Source organism: Poecilia reticulata, linkage group LG2, assembly GCF_000633615.1.
Source record: "Poecilia reticulata strain Guanapo linkage group LG2, Guppy_female_1.0+MT, whole genome shotgun sequence".
Classification (NCBI taxonomy): domain Eukaryota; kingdom Metazoa; phylum Chordata; class Actinopteri; order Cyprinodontiformes; family Poeciliidae; genus Poecilia; species Poecilia reticulata.
This window is the reverse complement of record NC_024332.1, coordinates 22,025,003-22,049,073: the sequence shown is the minus strand read 5'-3', so window position 1 is coordinate 22,049,073 and position 24,071 is coordinate 22,025,003. Positions and strand designations below refer to the sequence as shown.

General features: G+C 41.5%; 1 protein-coding gene across 3 annotated transcripts in view; it reads right to left on the bottom strand.

Annotated features, from left to right (window-relative positions):
* Positions 1 to 24,071, bottom strand: part of kalrna (kalirin RhoGEF kinase a) — a 174,826-nt gene that overhangs the window by 48,286 nt on the left and 102,469 nt on the right. For all 3 annotated transcript variants that reach the window (XM_008438401.2, XM_008438383.2, XM_008438392.2), the window contains exons 24-40: positions 23,164 to 23,278; positions 22,923 to 23,038; positions 22,282 to 22,404; positions 21,811 to 21,993; positions 21,606 to 21,727; positions 21,053 to 21,119; positions 20,860 to 20,969; positions 20,315 to 20,384; positions 20,127 to 20,216; positions 19,871 to 19,963; positions 19,657 to 19,768; positions 19,379 to 19,569; positions 19,179 to 19,280; positions 18,949 to 19,097; positions 18,251 to 18,353; positions 1,010 to 1,088; positions 761 to 928 (exon numbers count right to left, since the gene is read on the bottom strand). In XM_008438401.2, coding sequence (XP_008436623.1) covers positions 761 to 928; positions 1,010 to 1,088; positions 18,251 to 18,353; positions 18,949 to 19,097; positions 19,179 to 19,280; positions 19,379 to 19,569; positions 19,657 to 19,768; positions 19,871 to 19,963; positions 20,127 to 20,216; positions 20,315 to 20,384; positions 20,860 to 20,969; positions 21,053 to 21,119; positions 21,606 to 21,727; positions 21,811 to 21,993; positions 22,282 to 22,404; positions 22,923 to 23,038; positions 23,164 to 23,278 — 1,993 coding nt within the window. The remainder of the gene's footprint in view (positions 1 to 760; positions 929 to 1,009; positions 1,089 to 18,250; positions 18,354 to 18,948; positions 19,098 to 19,178; positions 19,281 to 19,378; positions 19,570 to 19,656; positions 19,769 to 19,870; positions 19,964 to 20,126; positions 20,217 to 20,314; positions 20,385 to 20,859; positions 20,970 to 21,052; positions 21,120 to 21,605; positions 21,728 to 21,810; positions 21,994 to 22,281; positions 22,405 to 22,922; positions 23,039 to 23,163; positions 23,279 to 24,071) is intronic.

Below are 24,071 nucleotides of genomic sequence, written 5' to 3'. Positions count from 1 at the left end.
GCTTCATCATAAATCTGGGATAAGCTTTCAGAAAACAGCTGAAACACTGATTTTCATTAAGTCAAGATTAAAACCCACCTGTTCAGAGTTGATTTTGGACCATAATAAACGAAACACTAACCAACATATTTAATGTGTGTTGATGATTTTAATGATGGCACTTCACAAAATGTAATGTTTGTTTCTGGTTTCTCAATTAGTTTATGACCTTTTACTTTTGTGGTTTTAAAGACGAAACACTTTGAACTGCCTTACTGCTAAAATGTGCTGTACAAAACCTGATTGACTGATTGATGCAGGAGGAAACCAAGTGCTGTGAGTCCTGATGCTTCCCTGCCTTCTAAATGGAACATGCAATGGAGGGATTCAACACAGCTCAACAGCATCATCTGCAGGACAAATACAGCCAATACAACAGGAAGGACCGAAGAAAAACACTCAGATCTCACGTTTCACCAGTGTACAGTGGTAACCATAGAAACTATTGTGGTAGATAGACAATGTTCACTCCGCAGTAATAAAATTTCAGAAGCAGACCCTTTAAGTCCTACAACATTTATGAATTTACAGCAGGAGAAAGTACAGCTCAGTTCTTCAATGTTGATTGTCCAAAAGACAAACTGAAGGTAGTAGTTCATATAAATATGATCATTTTTATGCAATGATTTTGTCTCTGAAAGATATTTGACATAATGCATATCAGGTTGTTGCAGGGTGCTTTGCAGGACTCTCCTGATAAATGGTGAGGAACTGTTCCTACCTTTCCCTGAGCTGAAGAAGCAGTCCATCTCAACACTGGACCGAGAATGAGAGACACAGAGAGCCGAGCTGGGGACGAGCCCCTCCTGAGGCGGGCTGCGCTCGGTGGTCCGGACCAGACACCAGCCGGGCCGCTCTGTGGGCCGCTCCAACAGCTCTACAGTCTGGCCTGCAGTGGACACAAGAGAGATGGTCGTCTCGCACGTCATTGGAAACCGATGCCTAGGAGGAAAGTGTGAGCGGGTCTCACCTGTGCTGATGGACAGTTCTGTGCTGCATCCTGCTGTGAAGTCCTGGAGGACCACGGTCAGCTCACACCCACCGGAGAGCTGCAAACACAGAGAACCCACACGTCACAACCTGCAGAGCAAGCACCTGTTCCGCCAACACAGCACTGTCCACATTCCTGGTCTGGGTCAGAGAGAGATCCAGAATTTAGAATCCAGTTTCACGCAGCAGCAGAAACAGCTTCACTACAACAGAGGATCCCTCTTCTCCAAGCATGAGAAGTTTGTGTTGAGAGGTGCATGTTCTGCGTTATTAGGCTCACTATAACAGTAAACAGCTTAGAAAGAGATTCTGCAACAACTCAACAGGCTGACCTCCAGCCCAAAAACACTGCCAAGCCAAGACCACCAAAACGCTGAACTCTAAGATTAACAAGTTGTCAACTTTTTTTAATGCCCACTATAAAGATGCAGAGCCTTTTGCTGACTAATTTCAGTTCCCTAAAGATCTTATCTACCAATTCTGATTCAGATTTTTATTTATATCAACAACTTAAGCCATTAAAGATAAAATGTAGGTTCTTTCATAGAGGTAGCCATTTTCTAATCCAACACATCAAGAAGAAATTAAAAGGTTATCATGGTGTTGTGGTTGAGCGGTGCAGTGTTGGGGGTATTATTTATTGGCACGTCAGTCGTATTGTTCAAGTATACTTAATTTTTATTAACCCCTTAACCGTCTCTTCCAAAATGCCTACATGTTATCCAATGGATCTGGCTTCCTCATGACAGCTGTTGTGTAAACTCCTCTAAAGCTCAATTTTTAATGTTTCACTGAAACAGATTTTAAATGATTGTCTTGGTACAGCTGTTGGTACAGAGACATGAGCAGAAGTAAAATTAAATACAGTTGCATGTCATACCAAACAACTGAGCATTACTTTGTACTTCTGCTTTTACTGGATTTCAGTCTGCCACTCTGTATTGGCAAATACCCATTTTCAAACGATCAATACAGGATACCCAAACACAGCAAAATCTAATCTGGTTTTTACAGATCATATTGCCACTGGCATTTACGGTAAAAATTAATATAAGGCCAAAGCATAGGGCCAGGCCTGACCACAACAACTTCACCCAATTATAAGAAGGCTTTATGCCCACCAATTTGTAAAAAGGTTTCCACGTCTAATGAGTAATTTTGGAACCAGTCTTCAACAGAACAGCACACAGCATGTGCTCACTGTGACCTCTGTAACCCATGTTAATGTTTAGCCCCGAGAACAGGAGAAGGAAGCTGAAGCACTCAAAGTCCTCATAAGCTGTGCATCACCGTGTCAGCTTCATGGCATTGACGTATGCTGGTCTTTAGCCACATTAACCTGGGAAACAACACACACACACACACACACACACACACACACACACACACCAGCCCTCAGCATTGACACACCAGTCACATTAACATAGACGGATCAGGCGGTCGGCCTGGATAACATGAAATCCAGCAAACCCCACCATTTATTCATCAGTCTGTGTAGACAGAGCAAAACTGTTTTATCACCCATCAATAAGACTTAGACTGTTAAAAGAAAAACAAAAAAAAACCTATTTGACTGGCTGTTGACACTTTAAATATTAAATATCTTGTTTCTGATGGTGACTCAAATTCATTAGATATGTGTCATGTAACAACCAGCGAGGACTGCAGAGCTGCTTAAATCTGACTACAGGAGAACTAGTTGAGACGGGAGATGAGATGTTCCAGAACTGTGTCCGTCAACATAAAATCTCTACAAATTCTTCTCTATGTTTCAGCCAACATAAAGGGAGCACAGCACATCTTTCAGACAAACAGGATGAATAAACTGGACAAACTGCTACAAAGTGTAAGTAGTGCCCAGGTTTAATTGAGGCCAAGTCGTCGTCCTCCATTTGCTCCATTTTCTCTGTTTTGGAAAAAGTTAGGTGCTGTGTGAGTGTGTGTGTGTACACCATAGTGTGAGCTGGGCTTAAGATCTCCTAGCAACAAAGACTGTTGTTTCTATAAAGGTGCAGGTGAACTTCTACCTGACAGATGGCCCCACACACACACACCCACATGCACAGTTGTTTTCAGTCCTTCTGGCTGATTAAAGCTCAGTTCTGTTCAGCTCCGAGTCGCTGCGGGTAACAAAATTGTTCCTGCACATTTTCATATCAAATTTCAAAATGTTTTGGCTCCAATTTTCAGTTCCGTCTCTGTTCACCTGAAGCTTTTATATACAGCATAAATACAGAAGTTCAGTTTGAACATAGTGAAGACTTTACTGCAGTGATCTGGCCTTAAACACCACTGACTGCATGACATGAAATAATGGACAAAGGTCAACATCTAATGGACAAATGAATGAATAAGCAGTTGAAGGGTTGGCTGGATGAACTGATGGATAATAGTTTTTGTTTTTTTTATTAGACTTCCAGAGTTCTCAGGTTGGTATGTACTGTAGCTGGATAGATAGGGTTAGAGTTGGGGTAGGTCAAGGGCTGGTTGATGGATGGATTTTTGTTCCTACACATTTTCTGATAATTTCAGAATTCCTTTCAAAAATACTTTATTTACCACAAAAGAAAAATTAAGCATCTTAACTTGTATCATCCAAGTACCTTCAAGAAGTTGATGTGGATGGTAAGGGATGGACGTCCCGTAGCAAGTCAGTCATGCCACAAATCTAAAGCTCTGCTAATCCACCTCATTTACTTTTACTGCTCCCCTTTAAAGCTCGTCTGGCTGTTTGGTTAGCAAGCCGGACGCAGAGATGGGATCCTCACCCATCCTGCTCTGTACCCATGAAACCTCATCAGGTCCTCTTGGATTTGGGGTCAAAGTTCCTGCTCTGGGACAAGACTGTTTATAAAAGACCATTTTAAAATTATAAAATTGTCACTGCCTTTCTTCAGTATTTTGCACTGGTGCCACTTCATTGGCTTTTGGTCCAAGACTACGGTAAGTGCCATTTAAAGCAGATTGAAGATGTCTTGTTGCTTCAGCACTGTGACCGACTTCCACCTCCACCATGTTTTCAGACTGATCAGACTGGCTTGCTTTGTTTGAGAGTGGGAATGACGCTCTGCCGTCTTGTCATATGACCCTCCTCTGCTCACTCCAAACGTGTGCGCACATGAAAGCTTGTGACGGTCACATGTTTCAGTAGAAGACAACCTGTATGACATCAGTGTCATTTACTGATGACATTTATTTTTAATAGATATTCTGGTGCAGTGAACACACCTAATAAAAGTGTGAATTTTTGAAAACTTATTACCCAATCCCTGGATGTTTTCATTTCCTTTTGTCTGAACAAATGGACAGAAACACTTGCAGTATTCAACATGATAAATATGTATTTTCCTGATAAAGAATTTATTACATCTTAAGACTAGGCTTCCGTTTTCATCATGATGTTTTAAAAAATTCTTTGACATAAAATAAAGGCTTTTTGCTGTAAAGATTGTTTAATGTCCTATTAATCTCAAACAATTTTCAGGTGTAACCCACTTAGTATGCTTTGAAATCGGGTCAGTAACTCTGGTAAGATATGAGAGCGGAAAACGGAAAACTTTTATTGTACTTGCTCTTTCACCTCACCTCTACGCTTTAACCCAATAGATGTGCTAGTAGATGACTTCCATTCTAAAATTTCAGATATCATTAATTCCATTGCTCAAATTGAAGTGAAGGTCGTTTCTGGTAGGAACAAGTCTCCATGGAGATGTGTGCAAACAGATCTGCAAGAAACCTTTGTCATAGGGCTGAACATGAAAACTCAACGTCACGTTTATTATGAAATCTATGCAGAAATCTATATATCACTCAACACTAAAACATGCAAGGGAAACATTCTTTGCAGAAATCAAAGAAAAAAAACAATAATGCCACAGCTGACAGGCTGACAAACCCTCATGTGACTGAACCACCTGAACTCCACTTCAACAAGGCCTGCAATTAATTTGCCAACTTTTTTGCTGAGAATTTTTTAAAAAAATTATTAGCTTAATCTGCACATCCATACTAAATCCAACATCAATGGTAGGCACAAACATAAATGCAAAGAGACTCAAGTTCAAGCAAGTACTCAACTATAAAAGCTTAGAAGAAAATATAAATCAACTAAGCTCCTCTTATTGCCGTCTTGATATCATACCCAAAACTTGAAAGAATGTTGCAATTTTTAACCTTTCATTCATTCATATGACACATTTGTTGGTGAGGCAACTGAATCTAGGAGTTGGAAGAGTGGTCTTTAATTTACCGACATCTCCATCTTCCACATATATCAACACTACACATGGTTTCATGTCATACAGGAATCTTATGATCATTTATGTCCAAATGTGATGTGATCATGTCAAATCTACATCAGTTTTAGATTACAGTCTCACTCATTTCTACTCTACACTTCCTTTGGCTCGAGGATGTTCACTTGGCTTTTTTTTTTTTTTTAACACCCGAGTTTGTGCAGGATGTTGTCATGTTCTTTGCAAAGGAAAAAGTTCTTGAGACAGATTCCCATTTCCTGGAAGAAGCTCCTCAGTGTTTCCCCCAGATAACTAGCCGAGCCCATTGGCAGGGGCACCATGTGATTTTGTATCAAAATTTTTTTAATTATTAGGTAATTATGGTGTATGTTGGAAGACACTGTTGACAATACCCAAACACATAACTATAGTCTAACATTAAAAATTTTTTTTTTAAAAATCAGTCAAATCAGTGGATCTTCAAACAGGCTGTGTAATGCTGGTCACATTCAAAGATGACCTAAAGTAGACCTAAGCAGTTGCTTGGGGCATCCCAGACATTCACAGGATCCTCATGAATGCTTACATTTTGACACAGACGGTAGACCTGGAACTTTAACATTTGCTTATTGAAAATGACAACACTATTTGATTTAATCCCACCATCTGGGGACGCAGACGGTGGGATTCACACCCTGGGCCTTGAGCCTATTTCAATGCCTCAAGTATAAACTTATGGCTTGGGAAACCCTGCTCCCAGTTAGGGTTCAGAGTTTAATGGAGGCATTTTAGAAAAACCAACTTACCAAACTCGGTTACACTGATCCTGAATGACAAAAAGAATTAGACTCGGGCCAGAATTTGATTAAAACTAGATTAAGTATGCATGCATTTAGACACAAAACGAGCTGGATCCTAATTGACTTTAGCGCAGCTAACTGAATAGGTTCCTATTAGATCAAATCAGTATTATTGGCTTATATTGCATTGAAGATATGAAAGACGAGGTTCACCAAAGATGAAAACAAAGAGCTTTAGTGAATATTAATAAAAACCATCTACCAGCCGTCATATGACCCCTCTAACCCACACAAACACACACATGCACACACTGAGGTTTCTGAGAATAATTCAGTGATCCAGCTGCTTCAGGTTTCTAGTCAATGTGAGGAATAAGAGCAGACACCCAGCAGGACCCACCTTACTGACATGGTGGGATTTTTACGCTCTCTGGAGGCATCATTTGTATACCGATTTCGGATAACCAAAATCACAAAGAATGAAGAGGGACAGTCCACTACAGCAACTAAAGCTTCAAGTTGATTCATTTAAGATGCAATACCATGTCAATGATGCCGAGAACAGCCATCTAGATAAGTCACACACAAAGGTGTTGAATAAAAAGCATGCTTACGATAGGATGTTCACCATGCGTTTTAAAACTGGACAGAACGGCATGGAACAATCCCCCCAGGTACTGAAGTGAAAATATACTGTACATCCAATCACCAGGTTCTGTTTGGACATTTCGGTGATGAACCGAGTTAAGCTGATCGTCTACAGCTCCACATTGGACCTGTTGGGGTGAAGTCAGTACAGAACAAACGGTGCCAACCCGAATATCAGAAACACATGTACACCAGCACGGTGCCATAAACATTCAGAGATGCCGTGATTAGAGTGTCCCAACTCTGAATTATCAAACCCGTTTCAGCCGTTATCAGCCTGCAGACGAGCCCCTCTCTAAACCGCCTCTGATCTGCCACATATCACAGATTACATAATGTTGCACGTCAGTTTTAAAGCTGCATCGTAAAAACCGAAGGGCGTGTGGAGTGGAACTATGCAGGGCTGATAAAGAGTTTCACATCGAGTGTCGGACTCTCTAAAGCAGGGGTGTCAAACTGCAGTCCTGAAGGGCCGCTGTCCTGCAGTTTTTAGATGTGCCACAGGTACAAAACACCTGAATCAAATGGCTTAATTACCTCCTCAGTTCTCCAGAGCCTTGCTAATTACTTAATTATTCTATTCAGGTGTGGTGCAGCAGAGGCACTTCTAAAAGTTGCAGGACACCGGCCCTCGAGGACTGGAGTTTGACACCCCTGCTCTAAAGGGTTTGGCACAACGGAAGGAACCCCGCTGGCTGACGTCGACTGAGCTTCTCTCATTTCAGCATGATGATCCACCATAGCTCTCATGCGTTTTTATTACAAATCTCAGTCAGCTGGTCACACTGACCATTTGTAATATAAATCTTATTACATTTAAAACTCATGTTTCAGACACTAGGTGTTGCTTCTGTGCAAAGTTCTGGGTATTAAATGCATCAGTTTCCATGCCCTGACATGGATGAGCTTCAATCCAGTTAATGAGGCGATTCATTATTATTATTAGAAGAAGAATGCAGTTATTCTCACATATCGTTTAACAGAAAGTTACAAGTAGCATCAGGGGGTGGAGCCTGGGTAGGAGCATGTCATAAACAATAAAAAGACGAAGGTAAAGGCGGTGATGGCTGATAAGACGAGGGTCAGAGACTGGGTACATGTTCCAACACTCGAATGAACGAGAGCTTTCACAGCTCAGGAAAATTAATCTATTCAAAGCCATTTCCAGGTTTCTGTACTGTGTAAAAAGTAGAATAAAAAAAACGAAACAAACCCATCCATGAAGAAAAACTTTTCCACTAGTCACCTTTCCTGTATGAGTCAGTGGGCTAATTTTTTTTTAAAGCAAACAAAATGTGAAAATATGAAAAACGATACAATGTCTGAATTGATTTTAAAACTCATGTTTCAGACACTAGGCGTCGAGGTAAAACAACGATAGCGTGCTAGCAGTGTGAATGAAACGGTAGCATGATGGATTATATTCAGGTCTTGGATAAGTATTCATAACCTTTGAACCTTTTCACATTACAAGCTCAAGCTGCACTGCATTCCCTGGGGTTTTATAGGTTAGAAGCATAAAGAACTACTGCATAGTGGGAGGAAAATAATTAAGATTTTTTTTTTTCCCCAAAATAACCCCCAAAAATTTAAATGTGAGGCGTGGATTTGTGGCGAGTCACCAGAGTCGATACTTTGGGGTCTCTTTCTTCTCCCACACGTCTGCTTTGTGGCCTACACTGCAAACAGGACTTCTTTCCTTTAACAGTGACTTTCTTCCTGCAACTCCTAGTTGTCCTATTGACAGATGCTTCCATCTGAGCCCGTCATTTCTGATGGATGTCCATGTTTCTATTATGCCAAATGTTTCCCATTTTAACAGGATGGACTGAATAGATTAGATGACTTTTGAAGTAAAAAAAAAAAAAAAAGTCACTTGTTTTACACTTTGGTGCATACGGAGATTCAGGACCTTCAAGTACTAAGAAATTATTGTTAGCTTGAGGCAAGAACTCTGGTGAAGTTTGAAACTATTGGATGTTTTGCAAATGACGCATGACGGCTCAATGAAGCTTACTAGACATTGTGTGCACTGTAAACAGCACCTTGGGGAGCAGGGCCATGACTCCTTTGCCAATGACGAAAGGTCTTATACATTTGTACTTGCCTCCAATTTTAATCACTCACTATTAGGAAGCGTGGAACAACACGGACTGAAAGGCTTCCTTCACTGCCATTACTGAAACTATAATTCAAAAAGAGCAGAAAATTAATATCATTCAGAACTTCTTCTGTTCGCTGATTAGACCTGCTGAAAGAAAAATAGAAATCCCAGATGGAGCAATGAAGGGAGAGGAAAAGTAGAATTGTCAAGGAAGGCTAAAGGTGACTGGTTGCTCTGGACTTTCTGTAAGTGTGTCAGATTAAAGGGGGTTTACGTCACACTGAGTTTATTAATTTAAATGACTGAAAGCTGTGTATTTTCTTCCTTTCACTACAGTTACAAGCCACTTTGTGTTGGCATATCACTTCAACTACAATCAGAACACAATGAAGTTTGCAGTTCTAACAACGGGATGAGAAAAGGTTGAGGGGTATAAAAAGTTGTGCAAGGCACTGGAGATGCTCCATCTCCCGACACATTGGCTGCATACATTTTGCACATTTCAAATCCTAATAAAACTAGCATTAGTGTTCTTTACTGAAGTTAGTGAAAAAGGAACGTTTGTACTTGAATCTGTTCTGTAGCATCCATCAGGTTTAGATTCAGACATCTCAATGCTCACATTTCATTCATCCTGTGAGTTTAATGACCCATTTCCTGTCTGCCTGCTGCCTACACACACACACACACACTTAAGTGAATGGACACCTCAATATTATAGACATGAAAGGACCTCAAAAAGAAACCCAAAATCTTACTATAAAAACGTAAAACTAAAATAATGATATGCAATCGTTTCTACAACGTTTACAATCTCGACTGTGGCAGAATAATTGAAAAGTGAAAACCGCAAGTAATCTACAGAAAAAGGCAAAGACTACGTCTCTAGTCCTGTGCAAAGAAAACTAGAGACGCATTCAGGAGAGGAAAAACTGTCAAGGCGTGCATCAGAGGTTCAGCCCGGTCAGACAACTGCTGTAAGAAAGAGGAGCTTCGAGCTCTTTCCTACGAGACGAAAAGCATTAAAAACCGTTTCTACCTGTAGGAGACCAGTCATGCTGGAAACAGAACATCAGAGTTCTCAGCTGTGTCCTTTAAACAGTTCAGTTTCTACACAGCTTCTCCCAGAAGAACAGTTTGACATTAAAGCAGACGAAAACAACAGCAGCTCTGTTTGTTTAGTCTGAGTTCAGTCCAGCAGTTTGTACTCACTCTGCTGCTCTCCTTGAACAACTTAAAGCTCATCCACTTTGGCATGTCGGCCTCGTCTCTTCCGCCTCTCTGTGGCTCTGTCCTTCTGACAGCTCTCTTCGTTGAGTCTCTGCCACACACACAAGCAAACACGCCCTCATGCACCCTCTGCCTCAGCCTGAATAAACAGCCGTTGCTTTGTGTTTGAAGACAACACTATTCTGCTCGCTGTGTGTGTGTGGGACAGTGTGTTCACATTTCTCCCACTCCATGGAAGCGACTGAGGCACAAAAACGCTTCCAACTGCCAGCAAAATAAGTGTATGTGTGTGTGTGGAAATGGGAAGGGCAAAAAAGTCATATGAGCAGCAGATGGTTACAGTACAGCTTCACTTTGAGCTCAATGAATCTGATTCATGAGAACATACATGTCAACAATCGCTGCCTGTGTAGCAGAGTCTAATCGGCACACTGCAGCACCAAGAAAGGCCATTTTTATTTCCAAACCGCTCACTGGAACATCAAATTATAGCCCAGTTCTTGCTTATGTACAGGAGAAATTCTTTTGGAAAATGGATTTTTGTTGCATTCATCCTGCACGAAATTTGTCCTACTACTTTAGAAGTAAAAAAATGCAATAAAACAAGTCAGTCCATGAGGGCTGATTGGCTCTCATGGGTTTGTGAAGGTGCAAGATGCATTTCTGTACAGGAGCTGAACAGCCGGTGTGTGGGTCAGCTCTATCTGGATGCATTGATTATTAATGATCCTCATCGATTTTAACATCTGTGGAGTTTTAGGTGTTCTGGGTTCTTTAGTAACTTTGGAAGGCGACCACTCCTGAGATGATCCATCACCGTTCTGTCGTCTCCATTTGCAGATAATGACTCTCACTGTGGCTCACTGAGGTCTAAAGACCTTAGACAGTCCTGTTAGAGATGCACTAATAAATCGGCTCCAATATCCTTCATGTTGGGAAAACATGAGCAGCAGAAACTTGAAGCTGATGTTATCCGATCTTATCTACCTCAGCAAAGGTCTAAAAACCAGCCACTATCCTCTCATTCTTTCAACTTCATGTTTATACTCTTGCAGCATTAATTACTCTATGATGTATGCAAGTATCATTTGCATAATCCAACCTTTAGACTTCATTGTATTTGACGAAAGTGCATCAAGCTCACAAATCAGTGCCGATTGGTTCTGGGTAAAAACAATGACATCATTCGCCATTTTCAAACTTCTTTTTCAGGAATGTTGAAGTTTTTCCCAAAGGTAAGAACTTAAATTCATCCCAGAGATTTTCCATCTAAGTTTGAAGGAAATAAAGATGGAAGTTTTAATCTTGTTGCATAGTGACACACTGTGCCGTCCGGCATGTCCCGTCCACTTACACGAGGTATACAAGTGGTATTGGGTTTTCAATTGTTTTTTTTTTTTTTTTAGGTATTTTCATTATGGTACATTTAAAATAAAATGTTACATAAATATAATTTTTTTTTCTGTGCTATGGTGGTCCAGACACTGGTGGGCTCCTGTTCCACACAGTGGCTAAGGTTTATAGAGCGTGGCTCATAAAAAAAAAAAAGGCAGGAGCTAAATAAGCATCTAGAGTGCAGTACTGGTGGCAGAGGAGCCATGAAGACTGCCAAGCTTACAGCCATTGGAACGATGCTTTAAATAACGCAGACCGCAGGCTGAGCCACAGCCGCCTCATTACACTGGAACACGTCACAGGAAGGAGAATCCAGTCATACGGAGGAGGCGAAGGCTGCGGTGGGACATCAGCAAAAGAATGACAGAGCTGAAGTACAGCAAAGTCCGACTCGGTGGTCGGTGTGAGTCCTTCGTGATGATCATAGCAGCTTCGGCATGTTCACACTGAACATCTTGTTAATGTGAAGCAACTAAAGCTTCAGCTAAAAGCAGCAGATAGAGCAAGGAAGGAAAAAACAAACAAAAAGCCCTCTAGGTCACAAACTCTCATAACACAGTCGTCTTTAATGACGTTTACGAGAGCTGAACGATTCCACGTCCGCCATTAGGACCGACCCAGACATTACCACACAGAAATCAGATTCATGAATAAATAAACTCTCTTCCTTGTTGTCTACATGGAGAAGAGCCGCAATGGAGTCGATATAAAGGGTACAGAAATTAGACCTACATATGAATTTAAGGGGGCATATGGGTCAAAAAGAGCTATAAAAAATTATTGCAAAGTAATAATTTTGTTTTTTATGGGTTTTTTTTTACCACACCCTTTGTTTTTATGCTGGTTTACTGCATCAACGTCTGCTTATGTCCAAAAACAGAGCAAAATCTGAAGTTTGTCCTCCAGATTTTAAGACTGCGATATTTTGACTCCAATCATTTCAACCATTCCATTTTTAATAGAAGGACTTTGGTAATTTTTAACAAATGTAGCAGGATTTTTATGGGATGTCGAGAGAAATGCGTTTTTCTGTACTTGTTTTTGTGAATGATGAACATTTTTAACAAGTAAAGAACCACAACTGTGTTTCAGGCTAACCTGAAGGTCAGCAGTGGCTGGAGTCTGAAATGTGTTCATTTCAGCAGAGATTTTCATTATGATTATGACAGACGTGTCAACAATTCAAAGACTAATCCTTTGTTTGCACTATACATGGCTGCACTGCTGTCTGGCTGGACCTAAGGATCAGGACAGAACCAGCAGGGCAAAGGAGCAGAGAACCTCTTCAGCTGGGGCATCACATTCCCACATCTATGTACAAATATAAACATTTTGTTTATAGAAAAAAAAATACAACTGGTATTACACTCTGAAGTTACTCAGTTTTTCCAACCTGTGTAGAATTTTGAGAAAAAAAATAGCTTTTTTTATTATCTCACCATGTGACATATGAGCTTCCAAACAGACCTTTTTGCATCGTCTGTCTTTAGGTCTTATGCATCATCCTGATGAGTCCATAAAGATATTATATTAATGTAATAATATATATTACATTAATACCTTATAATATAAATTATATTAATACCGAAATTAATGACTTCTGTGTTTGCAAATTGTTACGTTAGTATTTGGATTTCCAAAGGTGACATTAGGAGTTTTGGAATCAATCAGGTTTATTTGGAGAAGACATTTCAGAAGTATTTACAGGGAGTCCAACAACTACTGGATATCAAACCAACAAATGTATACCCGCCTAATTTCTGCAGGAAATGACACCGTCCTCCTCCTCGTGTTTTTACAAGTGGCCATAAAAACAGGAACAGCTGCTCTTTATTAAGCGATGTCTCAGTCTGCCACCCAACACTCACACTGTTGAGGCTTTTATGAGTAGAGAGGACACTGCAAACTATTTCAATCAGCTTTAAAAATGCAATTCAGAGTAGTGCTTAAATGGTTAAGATTGTTTTTGTGAAGTTTTTTAGGAAATTGTACCTTAGTTCACTATTGGGATGACACTAAGGCTAAAAACTTGAGGTAGCAAGATGGAACTTCTCTTTCTGGCCAGGACATTTCTCACTTAAAATTGCAGTATTTAAGTCTTATAAAAGAAAAAAAAAATCATTGTTTAATATTTGTTACAACTGTCATTATGTTGCAACAGTATAATTTGTGGAAAATAAAAATCTCCACCACCTCCCTGTGGTGCAGAAATTTCCTGCTCCTAGTCAGAAACAGAGCAAAAAGGAGAGTCTTAGTGCAGTTAATTACACTCATGTACAGTATGTGCTGCTCAAATCCATGCCCTTGCTCTCAGCTGCTTCCTAACAGCAGAGGCTGCTGTAGACACTCAGGCCAGGTGGCATGGCCATGGATGATGGCAGATGAACAGTTTTCCTTGAACGCTGGTTTGTTTCTCTGGCGTTGGTATAGCTGCACCACACGGCATCTCTTGAGCTTGTTCAAAATAGGCTGTGTGAGCAGCACATACACAAGAATGGTTGACAATTCTGGGACACTTCGAGCTCTAATTGGCCGTTTCCATGCATTTCTGCAGATGGTCCACAAGGACGAAGCAGAGAAGCTCAATTTTCCACAGATCATCTGTCAGGACATAGTGACAGGTCTTTTTTTTTTTTTTCTTTTGTAAAAAATATTTACTGCAGCTTTAACAAGAGTTCTTGAAGTTTTCACATGTCTTTCCCATTGCAGCTATATTAATTTTTAAACACCAAGCAAGAAAACAAAGTTCTGCCCAAAAGTGTGTCAAAAACAAGTTGCAGGAAGTCTCAAACTGGGGCTGCAAGACCAGAAAGGTGTCTTGTTGTTGTTCTTCTAGCTCTAGGGGAAAAATAATTCCTCTGTTCTTGTGGAGAACGTACCAGCCTTTAGTTGTCCTGCCAAGCATAGCACAATCCTCAGCCACAGTCTTAGTATCATAAAACATCTGACAAGCTGTTAATAATGAATCTGACTATTAAAGACTATATACATGCAGAAAAATGGTAGCTTAATGTTAGGCGTTTATGTTTGTATGTTCTACACAGAGTGAGAACACAAACAGCCATAAACCTCTGTTACTAATCCAAGAAGTCCAGCATACAACTTAAGTTAAAATGTTGCTCCTTACTGGTTAATTTATCCCATCTGTACTTTCACTGTTCTGTTTGCGTCAGCAGTGGATTGTCTGAGACTGAGACTCGCATTTAAACAGCATGTTCAGTGAGAACAACAGGGATTTAATTTACTATAGTCCAGACCAACAGACCAAACAAGTGAACTTTCTTTCTACCATGATCTGTCCTGCTGAACATTACATAACTTGCACTACATCACTGTTCTAGTGACATGATTTTGCTTTACTCCTTTTAAAGGGATCAGTTTAAGTGGCACATAAATTGGACATAAAACGTTGGAGACGGTACAGTTAAAGACCCATCAGCTTAATTTTACTGTGCATTTTAATATTCTGCCTGTTTTTATGTTGACCTTTGTAAGGGAGACCTTGAGTGTCGAGAAATGCACCTACAAATAAAATTTATTATAATATTATGCTAAAAGGATAAGTGAAGGAGATGAGAAAGAATAAAAAGAGAAAAACATATTCAAGACATTCGTCATCCAAAACCACCAGAAACGGTAGCTTCACCCTAAACACACCCTGGAAAGGCAGACAGCGGAACATGTGACTGGGCCAACGCTGGGCTGTTTTTATCGAAGAAGAGATGAGAAGTGAAACCAGAGAATATAAAGCACAAGGAATGTTTCTGAACACAGAACCTCAATGTTTGTGTGCAGGCGGCCTGGGAGAGGCGACAAAAACACAAACTGGGAAAAGGGGGAGATGTAGATTGGGTGAAAGACCACAACAGTAGAAATGGTCTGGACTCACAGAGAACTGATCCTAATGGGAATTAAGGAAAACGGACAAGAACGTCACAAATCAAAATATTAAGCCTCACAGACAGCAATGGCCTGTACAACACTTTGTCCAGTCCAAAGGGCATCAAAGTGCTTCACATTACTTTCAGCCATTCACACACAGGTCTACATGCTGATGTAGGAAAGCTACTGGATAGTAGCCACAGCTGACCTGGGACAGTCTGACAGAGGAGAGGCTGCCATGCAGCGGCGCCACCTGTTGGGCTCTCTGACCCCCACCAGCGATTCAAATAAAAATAATGCTACTCGTTCTTTCTGAGGTCCCCAACTAAAATAGCAGGAGGTTCACTACCTCCATCACCCAAACAATCTGGGATATAAACAGTTTCAGTCAAAACATATTTTTATATAATTTTTATTTTACATTTAATTAACAAAATATTTGTCTTTTTTTTAGCTACTGATGAGTTATTCAGATGCCTATTAAATCATATTATGCTAAACAGAAGAGTGCAATCACATTAAAGCACTAAGGTCATAAGAGGCAGACTGGCCTTACACCCAGCAGGGGTCAAATTAACCGAATATTTTCTGTCTGACAGGTTTTTTAATGGAAACTGAAAGAAATCTGAAGGAATTTTAACAAGTTGCACAAACCTGACCACTTGGCGCAGATGCGTAGACATTTTCAGCTGTACACTCGGAGAACGTCGCCAAGGCAACAGAAATCAATTAATAAAAAAAAAATTTAAAAAAACAGAATACCAACAATATCTCTGACCTGAACTCTATTCATCCAAGTTGGACAGAAAAGCCTTTAATTAATTTTAATTTAAAATGACGTTTACAATGGCAATTAACTTTAGTTTTGATATATAATTAAGCAAATGCAGTTTAAATCACACTTTATTTAAAACAAGCACTTATGTACATCACAAATATACCTTTTGTCTTTATCAAGGCTGATGCCAATAATATAGATATTAGAAGCTCCGTTACAGTTTATCTTCTGTCCTTTGATCGTCGTTAAGTTGCCTTTGTTCTGATAGTTAAACAATAAATTGTCCCTTCAAAACAAAAGCATCACAACTCAATCAGGAGTTTAACCACAGGTAAAAGTAATTAAGGACAATATAAGCCTTATACCTTCTAAGTTATTAGTAAATCCTTTGCACATTGTAGTAAACATTTTAAAGTGGTGAATGATCCTGTCCAACATGGAGGCCATGTTGGACAACGAGTCTCACCCACTTCATGACATGCTGGCTGGAAACAAGAGCAGCTTCAGCCAGAGACTCGTTTTACCAAAGTGCGACACAGGAAATCATTTCTGCCTGTAGCCATCAGACTGTACAATCTACGAGTCTTTGCGTGTGCATGCTTGTCGTTTTATTTATAGTCATACTTGAATTACATCATCACTCATACATTGTTTTTTGTTCTTTTTTTTAAAACCCAAAATAGTTATTTTTCTTCTCGTTTTACCAATTTAAGAAATGATGCTCCAGGCAGATTACCCTTTTTTTAGTAAGTTGGCTGTAACCCTAAACCTTTGTAGTTTTATTTCAGATATACAAAATTAAAGATGCAGTTGAAAAACTTTACATCTTTACCTGAAAATTTTATTCAAATTCAACGTTAGAAAATCCCAATGATCGGGTCATTGAGAACATATGCATAAAATATAGCAGGAGCTTTAAATGTTCCCATTCCACCAATTCCAAACAGGTAAGTAAGCATCATGCATGTAGTGCTAGTGGACTAACTGTATCACCACAACCCATCTACAAACAGAGCTTTAACTGCGGTGGCAAAAATCAAACAGGAACTCTGTAAACAAAGTTCTGAACAAAACTGGTTTTCAGGAAAACATCGGAGGTGGATCCCAGAATAGGAAGATGGAATTTTCCAAATCCACAAAACAATAAACCAGAGTAAAGCAACAACACACCCACACAAAGTGGCAGAGAAATTCCTTATTCTACTGGGAAGAGGGGTAGACAAGTTCCATTATTATAATGCCGAATAAAAACACCAGCAATGAGGAAAGTTGCACAACGCTACAGAGTAGACAGAAATACTATTTAGTGGAAATGGACAGAAGGAACAGTTGTAAACTGAGGCACAGAGTAAAAACAACAAAAGCTGCACTGCTGGGACCATTCTTTGTGTGTGTGTGTGTGTGTGCATGTGTGTGTGTATGCCAGCTCGGTGGCAGCTGACATTTTAGGAAAGACAGTGTGTAGGCGTGGGGTTGCACTGAGAAAAGGCCACATTATAGCAGAACTCCACAGTGACTTTGTGTGTGTAGGTGTTTGTGTGTAATAGTGGAAATAGTAAGAGGAGGTCAGGGCCCCGTTTCAAATCCTGAAAATCCTAAATAAGTTCTGGGGTAGCTGACCAAACAGCCCAATTGGTCAGTTGATGGATGTTGACATCTTGCTAAACAGCTCAAGACTAATTACAAATTATTCTGACGTCATTTTTAAAAATACCTTCAAAAATTATATATATCTTTACTACAAAACAAGTTTTACTTTTTATTGCGGAACAATTTTTAAGGATTAAATTAGTTGCATTAAAGTTGAGCACACACTGCGTAAACGTGCACCTCTTACTTGGAAGTGGGCGGCTGGTCGGCACGCAGCATCAGCGGTACACACACCGGAACACAACCTGAACAGAGTCTTCATCGCTCTTCACACTCACATTGCTCACTACTTTTGAAACACGCAGCTCCCAGAACCCAGCAACCGTGCTGCCATGCACAGACCGTCCCGTTACCACAGACACACACTCTGCCCCTGCTGGAGCCCATGGTAAGCTGCTCAGGAGACCCTGTAGTGCAGGCCCAGCTGTGGGTCATCAGCTCGTTATAGAGCCGGCCTTCAGACAACGTCTTCTGCACATGCTCAGACTGGGCTTCCTACCTTGTCGCTGTCTATGGTGTTCTGGGACGTCCTGGAGGCGATGGAGATGGTATCTGGTTGGCTGCTGCCGTCTCCCTGACTGTCTCCATCTTCCCCTCCCTCCCTGAATGAGGCCGAACATACAGCAGTGTGAGATGAGGCCATAATATTTACAAACAAAAACTATTTTTGCTTTGCTTCATGGTTAGGTGCAGGGCGCCCAGGTCATCACTTATACCTTAAGTATCTGACAGTAGCTGCATTTTCGTTACAAACGTGTCCAAAACAGTCAATATTACACTAATGTTGAAAAAAGTTTCATAATTACGGTGTTTCCATTAAATAAGAAATAAAATCACACAAGTTTGTTCACATGATAAGTCATTAAAAATCGTGCCACCCATCATCCTCCAACTGCTTTTATGTCATCTTTGTCTTTTCTGCCATTAGTAACATCCTGTTGCTGATTCATATGATGAAAAAAACAGTTTCAATTGGAGTTTTGGAAAATGTATAAATTTTGATATGTCTGAGCACAGCATGCTCTCACCTGACCGGTCCATCCGACTGGTTGGACAGCCAGATGAAGTTAATCCAGTTTCTCACTAGGAAATGTTGCATTTCTGTTCTTTTTGGTCTCATTTGTACTTAAAACAATCTTTTGAATACAAAAACATGTATTCCTTGTCATTCAGGTTGAAACGAAGCTGCTGGCTGACCTCTTAGAGAAGTTCCTGGGCTTAGTCAGTGCAGGCGCTTTAGGCAGATGAAGAGGCTCCTTCAGCGCCCCCTTCAGGTGAGTCATTCTCTCTTGGATCACCTCACGGATGTTTTTTATCCATTCCTGTTTGGCTTCCATGCTGGATGCCTGGAGGAGACATGTTTTCTGTGTCAAACGGTGCATGGTGATGCCTCAAAGCGATACGGCGTTATAATGATTTTGACCTACTTTTAGCACAGTTTTGTTATCAGAAGACGGGGTTCTTCCTGCCCACAGGGCAAATTTACATGGGTCGCCCTCTATGTGCTCGGTCACCCCGAGCTCTGCCGTCTGCAAACAAGACAGAAACAAGAGAGGAGTGAATAAATCAATCAACAGTGGAAGGGCGACCCCTTCAGGTCCAACATAAAACTGCACTCATTGGTCACCAGTAGTCTGTTCTTGTATTGGTACTTGGTTCTTCCCGCCGAGTCTTTGATCTCTTTGCTGAAGACCAACGAGAACTCGAACAGGAAGAGGTGTCGGTCCCGGCCCTTCCGGATCAGTGCGCGCGGGTCCCAAACCTGGAAGCTGTCCTGCAGGATCAGCTCACCCTGAACCTCCAGGTTCTCCTCAAAGCCTGCAGCAGAGGCAGAGGCAGAGCCTGACTGCCAGATCAAATCAGCTACTGTGAGTCTGTTCAGTAGCAGAGCATAAGCAGCCTTACCCTCCAGCATGGCTAAGTGCATGGCATCATTGGCTCTCTTAGGAACGCTGAGCATCACCTCCAAGCCGTCTTTGATCTCCCCTTTACCCTCTTCACAGCAAGACAGCAGCTCCTGCAAGAACGGGACAGTACGGAGGAGCAGAAGAGGATTTCTGCTCCGTCAGTCTGCGTCAGCGGTGAATGTGTGAGGCTGTGCTGCAGCTGCTGCAGATACCTTTAACAGAAGTTGGTACTTTGTGATCCTCTGGACCGGTTTGATGAGGTAGGAGTTGAGTGTGTTTGCCAGCGCACGTCTCTGCTGAATGTCCTGTTTATGCACACAGAGCACCATAAATAGTTTTACAAAGCGGTTTTCCTTCACCCTACCATGTCTGAATGAGCTAAAGTTGGACCAGCTGGATCAGAGGCGCCGACAAATTTCAAGGTTTAACTCAAGGACGAGTTGGAATCTTATTCCAGGTTTTACTCACATCAAAGAAGCTGCCAGCGTGCTCCAGGATGAGCTGACTGGAGTCGGGTTTGTTCTTGCAGTAGTCCACATAGATGTGGAACTTATCAGCCTTATCAGAGAAAAGGGACAGTTTCAATAACGAGGCAAAGCTTCCAACCGAGACAAATACTGGAGGGAGATGTCAGGCCTGAAACACTGGAGTCTCACCCAGGTGACGAAGCAGTGGCCCACGTCCTCCGGCAGCTGCTCGTAGTTCACCAGCTCCTTCAGGAAAATACTGGAACAGAACGAAGATCAGCCATTTCACACCACTGACACTGCAACAAGTCGAAGATGTTTCGACAAAAAAAACAGATGTTATGCTGTGTTTAAGCTCTGTAGTGTTGGACCTTCATGCAAGAGTTTGTTGATTGATCTGAGCCTAGATGTCTAAATGGAGCAGAAAGGACAGAACAGTTCCCTCCAGGAATAACAGAAGTTCCCGGACGTTGTGCAGAGGTATAAAAATCAGAAAACTTCCACCAGAGGGAGAGTTCTTGAACTTTCTGTAAAATCAAACCTCAAAGGTTAATTGGAGAAGAAGAAGAAGAAGAAGAAGAAGAAAAAGAAGGGAGCAGAAAACGTTTTAACTCAAAAAACCCTCCAAAGTCCAAAGCCTGAAGCTCTTGGTGAGTTATGTGCCATCAGAGAGAAAACTTTGATTCTGAAGTCCCATGTGTAGCAGCTCTGCACAGACGCTGTCCAGGCCTTACTTGTTGTGGAAGTCGTAGATCTCCTGCATGTTGCCAAAAATAATCTGCTCCTTGTTAGCGATGCCTGGAGGAATCTCCTCTTCACCGCTGGTCATCTCCCTCAGGTAGGTCTGTCACACACACACACAGGTGAGGCGGCAGGGTGATGACAACAGGTAAGCACCAAGAAGGAAAAACTAACACTTCTCCTCACTTCTAGACAGTCCTGGAGATCCCTGACGTAGGCCTTCTCCGTCTGCAGCAGCTCCGCCATGATGAACCTGAGACAGAGAGCGGTTCAGCATCCCGCCAACAACAGATGCAGCATCAGAGTACACACGTTTAATACAGTCCCTCGTAAAAGTATTCACACCCTGAACTTTTTTTTTTACATTCTTCCACTTTGCAACCGGTTTTCCATGTATTGCATTGCGACTTTATGTAATAGATCAACACAACGTAGAAGGATTGTTTGGCCAGAAAAGAGGAGAAACAGACTTCTGCAGTTATTTATTCTACTTATCTGTAAACTACTTTTAGAAAACCTATCACTTATCTTTTATTTCAATCTCCAAGGTAGAGTAAAATTTGTAGCTGTGATGTGGCATAATGTGAGAAATGTTTAAGGCCATGAAAACTTTTCAAGGCGCCGGGACTGAATCGGCTCACGGTAAGACAGGAAGTGGGTCGATAAAAGGCCGACTCACGAGGAACCATCTGTTTATCTGTGAATGAACAGATGATTAAGAGCAGAGAACTGAACTCACTCTTTCTTCCTGGCCGACTTTCTCTTCTCCTCGTCGACCTCGTGGTTTGGATCGCGGAGTTTGACCTCGGGGTCGTCGGTCAAACTCGCAGGCATGATGTCCAGCTCCAGGTCCTTGTTCTCCTGCACGTGGAAACGTTTTCTCACTACTTGAAGCCATTTCCAATCTTTCTCTGTGAAACGTGAGCAGCCGTCTGATCGCTCACCTCGGAGCTGATGCCCAGGCTCCTCTCCAGGCTCTCCTGGTACTTGGCCATGCGGAGGGAGAAGTCTCGGTACCTGCGGTCCACCGTGCTGACCCAGCGCTTCAGCTCCGACACGTGGGCGTGGCCTTTCTCCACCAGGTTGTCCGCCAGCTGGATCAGAAGCTTCACCTTTTCCTTGGTTTGCTGAGGGTTGAAGGGACACCAACATTCTGGTGAGCGTAACTAATTGAGTCCAAGTTTGGCACCTACTTGCACTGCTGCTGTGAAGCAGCTGATGCCCAACTTGGACTTGAGCCATTTATTTGGAGGTTTACAGAGTGGGATTGCAAACTCTACGGCGTCTTACATGTTTATTTGGGAGCAGAAATGTCTCAAATCACACTTCATGAACTCAGAACCAGAATCGGCTCGCATGTTTTGTGAAAGGGAAGTCTTCTTGTGTTTTCCCTTCCTGTGAAGTGCACCGTTTACCTTAGCAGAAAGTCTGAAGTGATGGTAGTCATTGAGCAGCTGCTGGGTTTCCTCACTGCTGGCTCCAGGTGATGTGTGTGTAGCGAGGTAAACATCTCCTGTCTCTTGGATCCAGTCCAGAGCCTGGGAGCAAACAAGACAAGCACAGCATGAAGCCTGAACTAAATTGGCTTTTTTTTTTTTTTTTTTTTTACAGTGCAAACATAACCTGGTGACAGAACAGCAACAAAGCACAGTGGCTGATTTTTACACTTATGCTCAGGTAGATAAGATCAGCTTCTCATGTAAGATGACTGATCTCCAAAAATGAAGGAAATCTGGCCGGTTTATTGGTGCACCCGTATAATTTACTTTTAATAAAATCCCAAGTGGCATCCCTATTGGTGCCTCAGATAATACGTTTTAAATGAATGTAACTGCAGAATTAATAATTCACTCCTTTCATTTCTCCTATTAATCCAGGGAGAACTTAATCAAACCTTTTTCATCCCCTGGGGTATAAATATGACCTGACACACAAGCACAATGTTTTTAATCACTGGCTGCTGATTTAAAACTTTAAAACTCCGTTAATGAGCAACAGCAAACTTTCCTCTTTTTTTTTTTTTCCTAACGAAGAACCCAAATTCAGACGTTCTGACCTGTTTAGCGCTGCGTTCAAACACCAGGTACTGCTGACACTGGTCCAGCCTTCGTTTCTTCAACGTCCAGAAGTGCAGAACCCGGTTTTCCCTCTGCAGCAGCTCGTTCAGAATGGCTGCACACAAAAACACGCCGACCATGACAAATCTCGACACTTTTTTAAGTCTTACCTGAAAGAAGAGAGGTGTCCTTCTGCCGCTCCGCCAGCAGAGGGCCCTGTGGCACAGCAGCAGAGCTCACCTTTGACCTGCTGCTCAGGTCCTCTAGCATGGCCTGCTGCTCCAGGTGTGCTCACATTGTTTCTGTGGATGTATTTGAGGAAGACCTCAGCATTCCTCCGAGCCAGCGTGCACGCCTGAAACACACCAGTAAATATCCACAGGATTCGTTCTGCACCAGAACCTCTGCAGGAGGAACTCGGGGATACACACTTGAAACCGAGAAATTACATATACTAAATTTAAAAAAAAAACATGCTTACACATTTTATTCTTACTTTCTGAAGTTAAATCATATCAAATATTTCTTGTTTTAGCTCAGTTAGAATGACCAAAATTGTTAATATTTGCTAAATTCCAAAAACCTTTTTTTCTTACATTTTTTTGTAACTTTCCTTGAATTCAGAAGTTTCCATCTACGTGGTCAGTTATCAGTGATAATTGTCTTTTAAAATGTTTGACTAGTGTCAGACCTTTTGCGCTTCCTTCCACAAACCTTCTCATGGTAGTTTGCTGGAGTTCTGGTCCATTCTGGTCCATCACACAGATTGGGGGCTGTGTGATGGCCACACCAAAACATTGACTTGGTTGGCCTTAAGCCACTTTGTAACCACTCTGGCTGTGAGTTTAGGGTTATTGTCAATCTGTGCCCAAGCTTCAACTTGCCAGCTTATGCCTTCAGACGTTGATTCAATATTTCCACATTGTGCGCTTTCCTCATGGTCCCATGTACTTTATGTTTCCATCTGCATCAAAACAGCCCAACAACACGATGCTGCCACTACTATACTTGACCGTTTGGATGGTACAACCGTCACCGGTTTTTTTCTTTTTCCAAATGTAGAGTTGGTAATTATGGCCAAACAGTTACACTGCAGTTTCATCAGACCACAGGACATGTGTCCAAAAATAAAGATCTTTGTCCCTGTG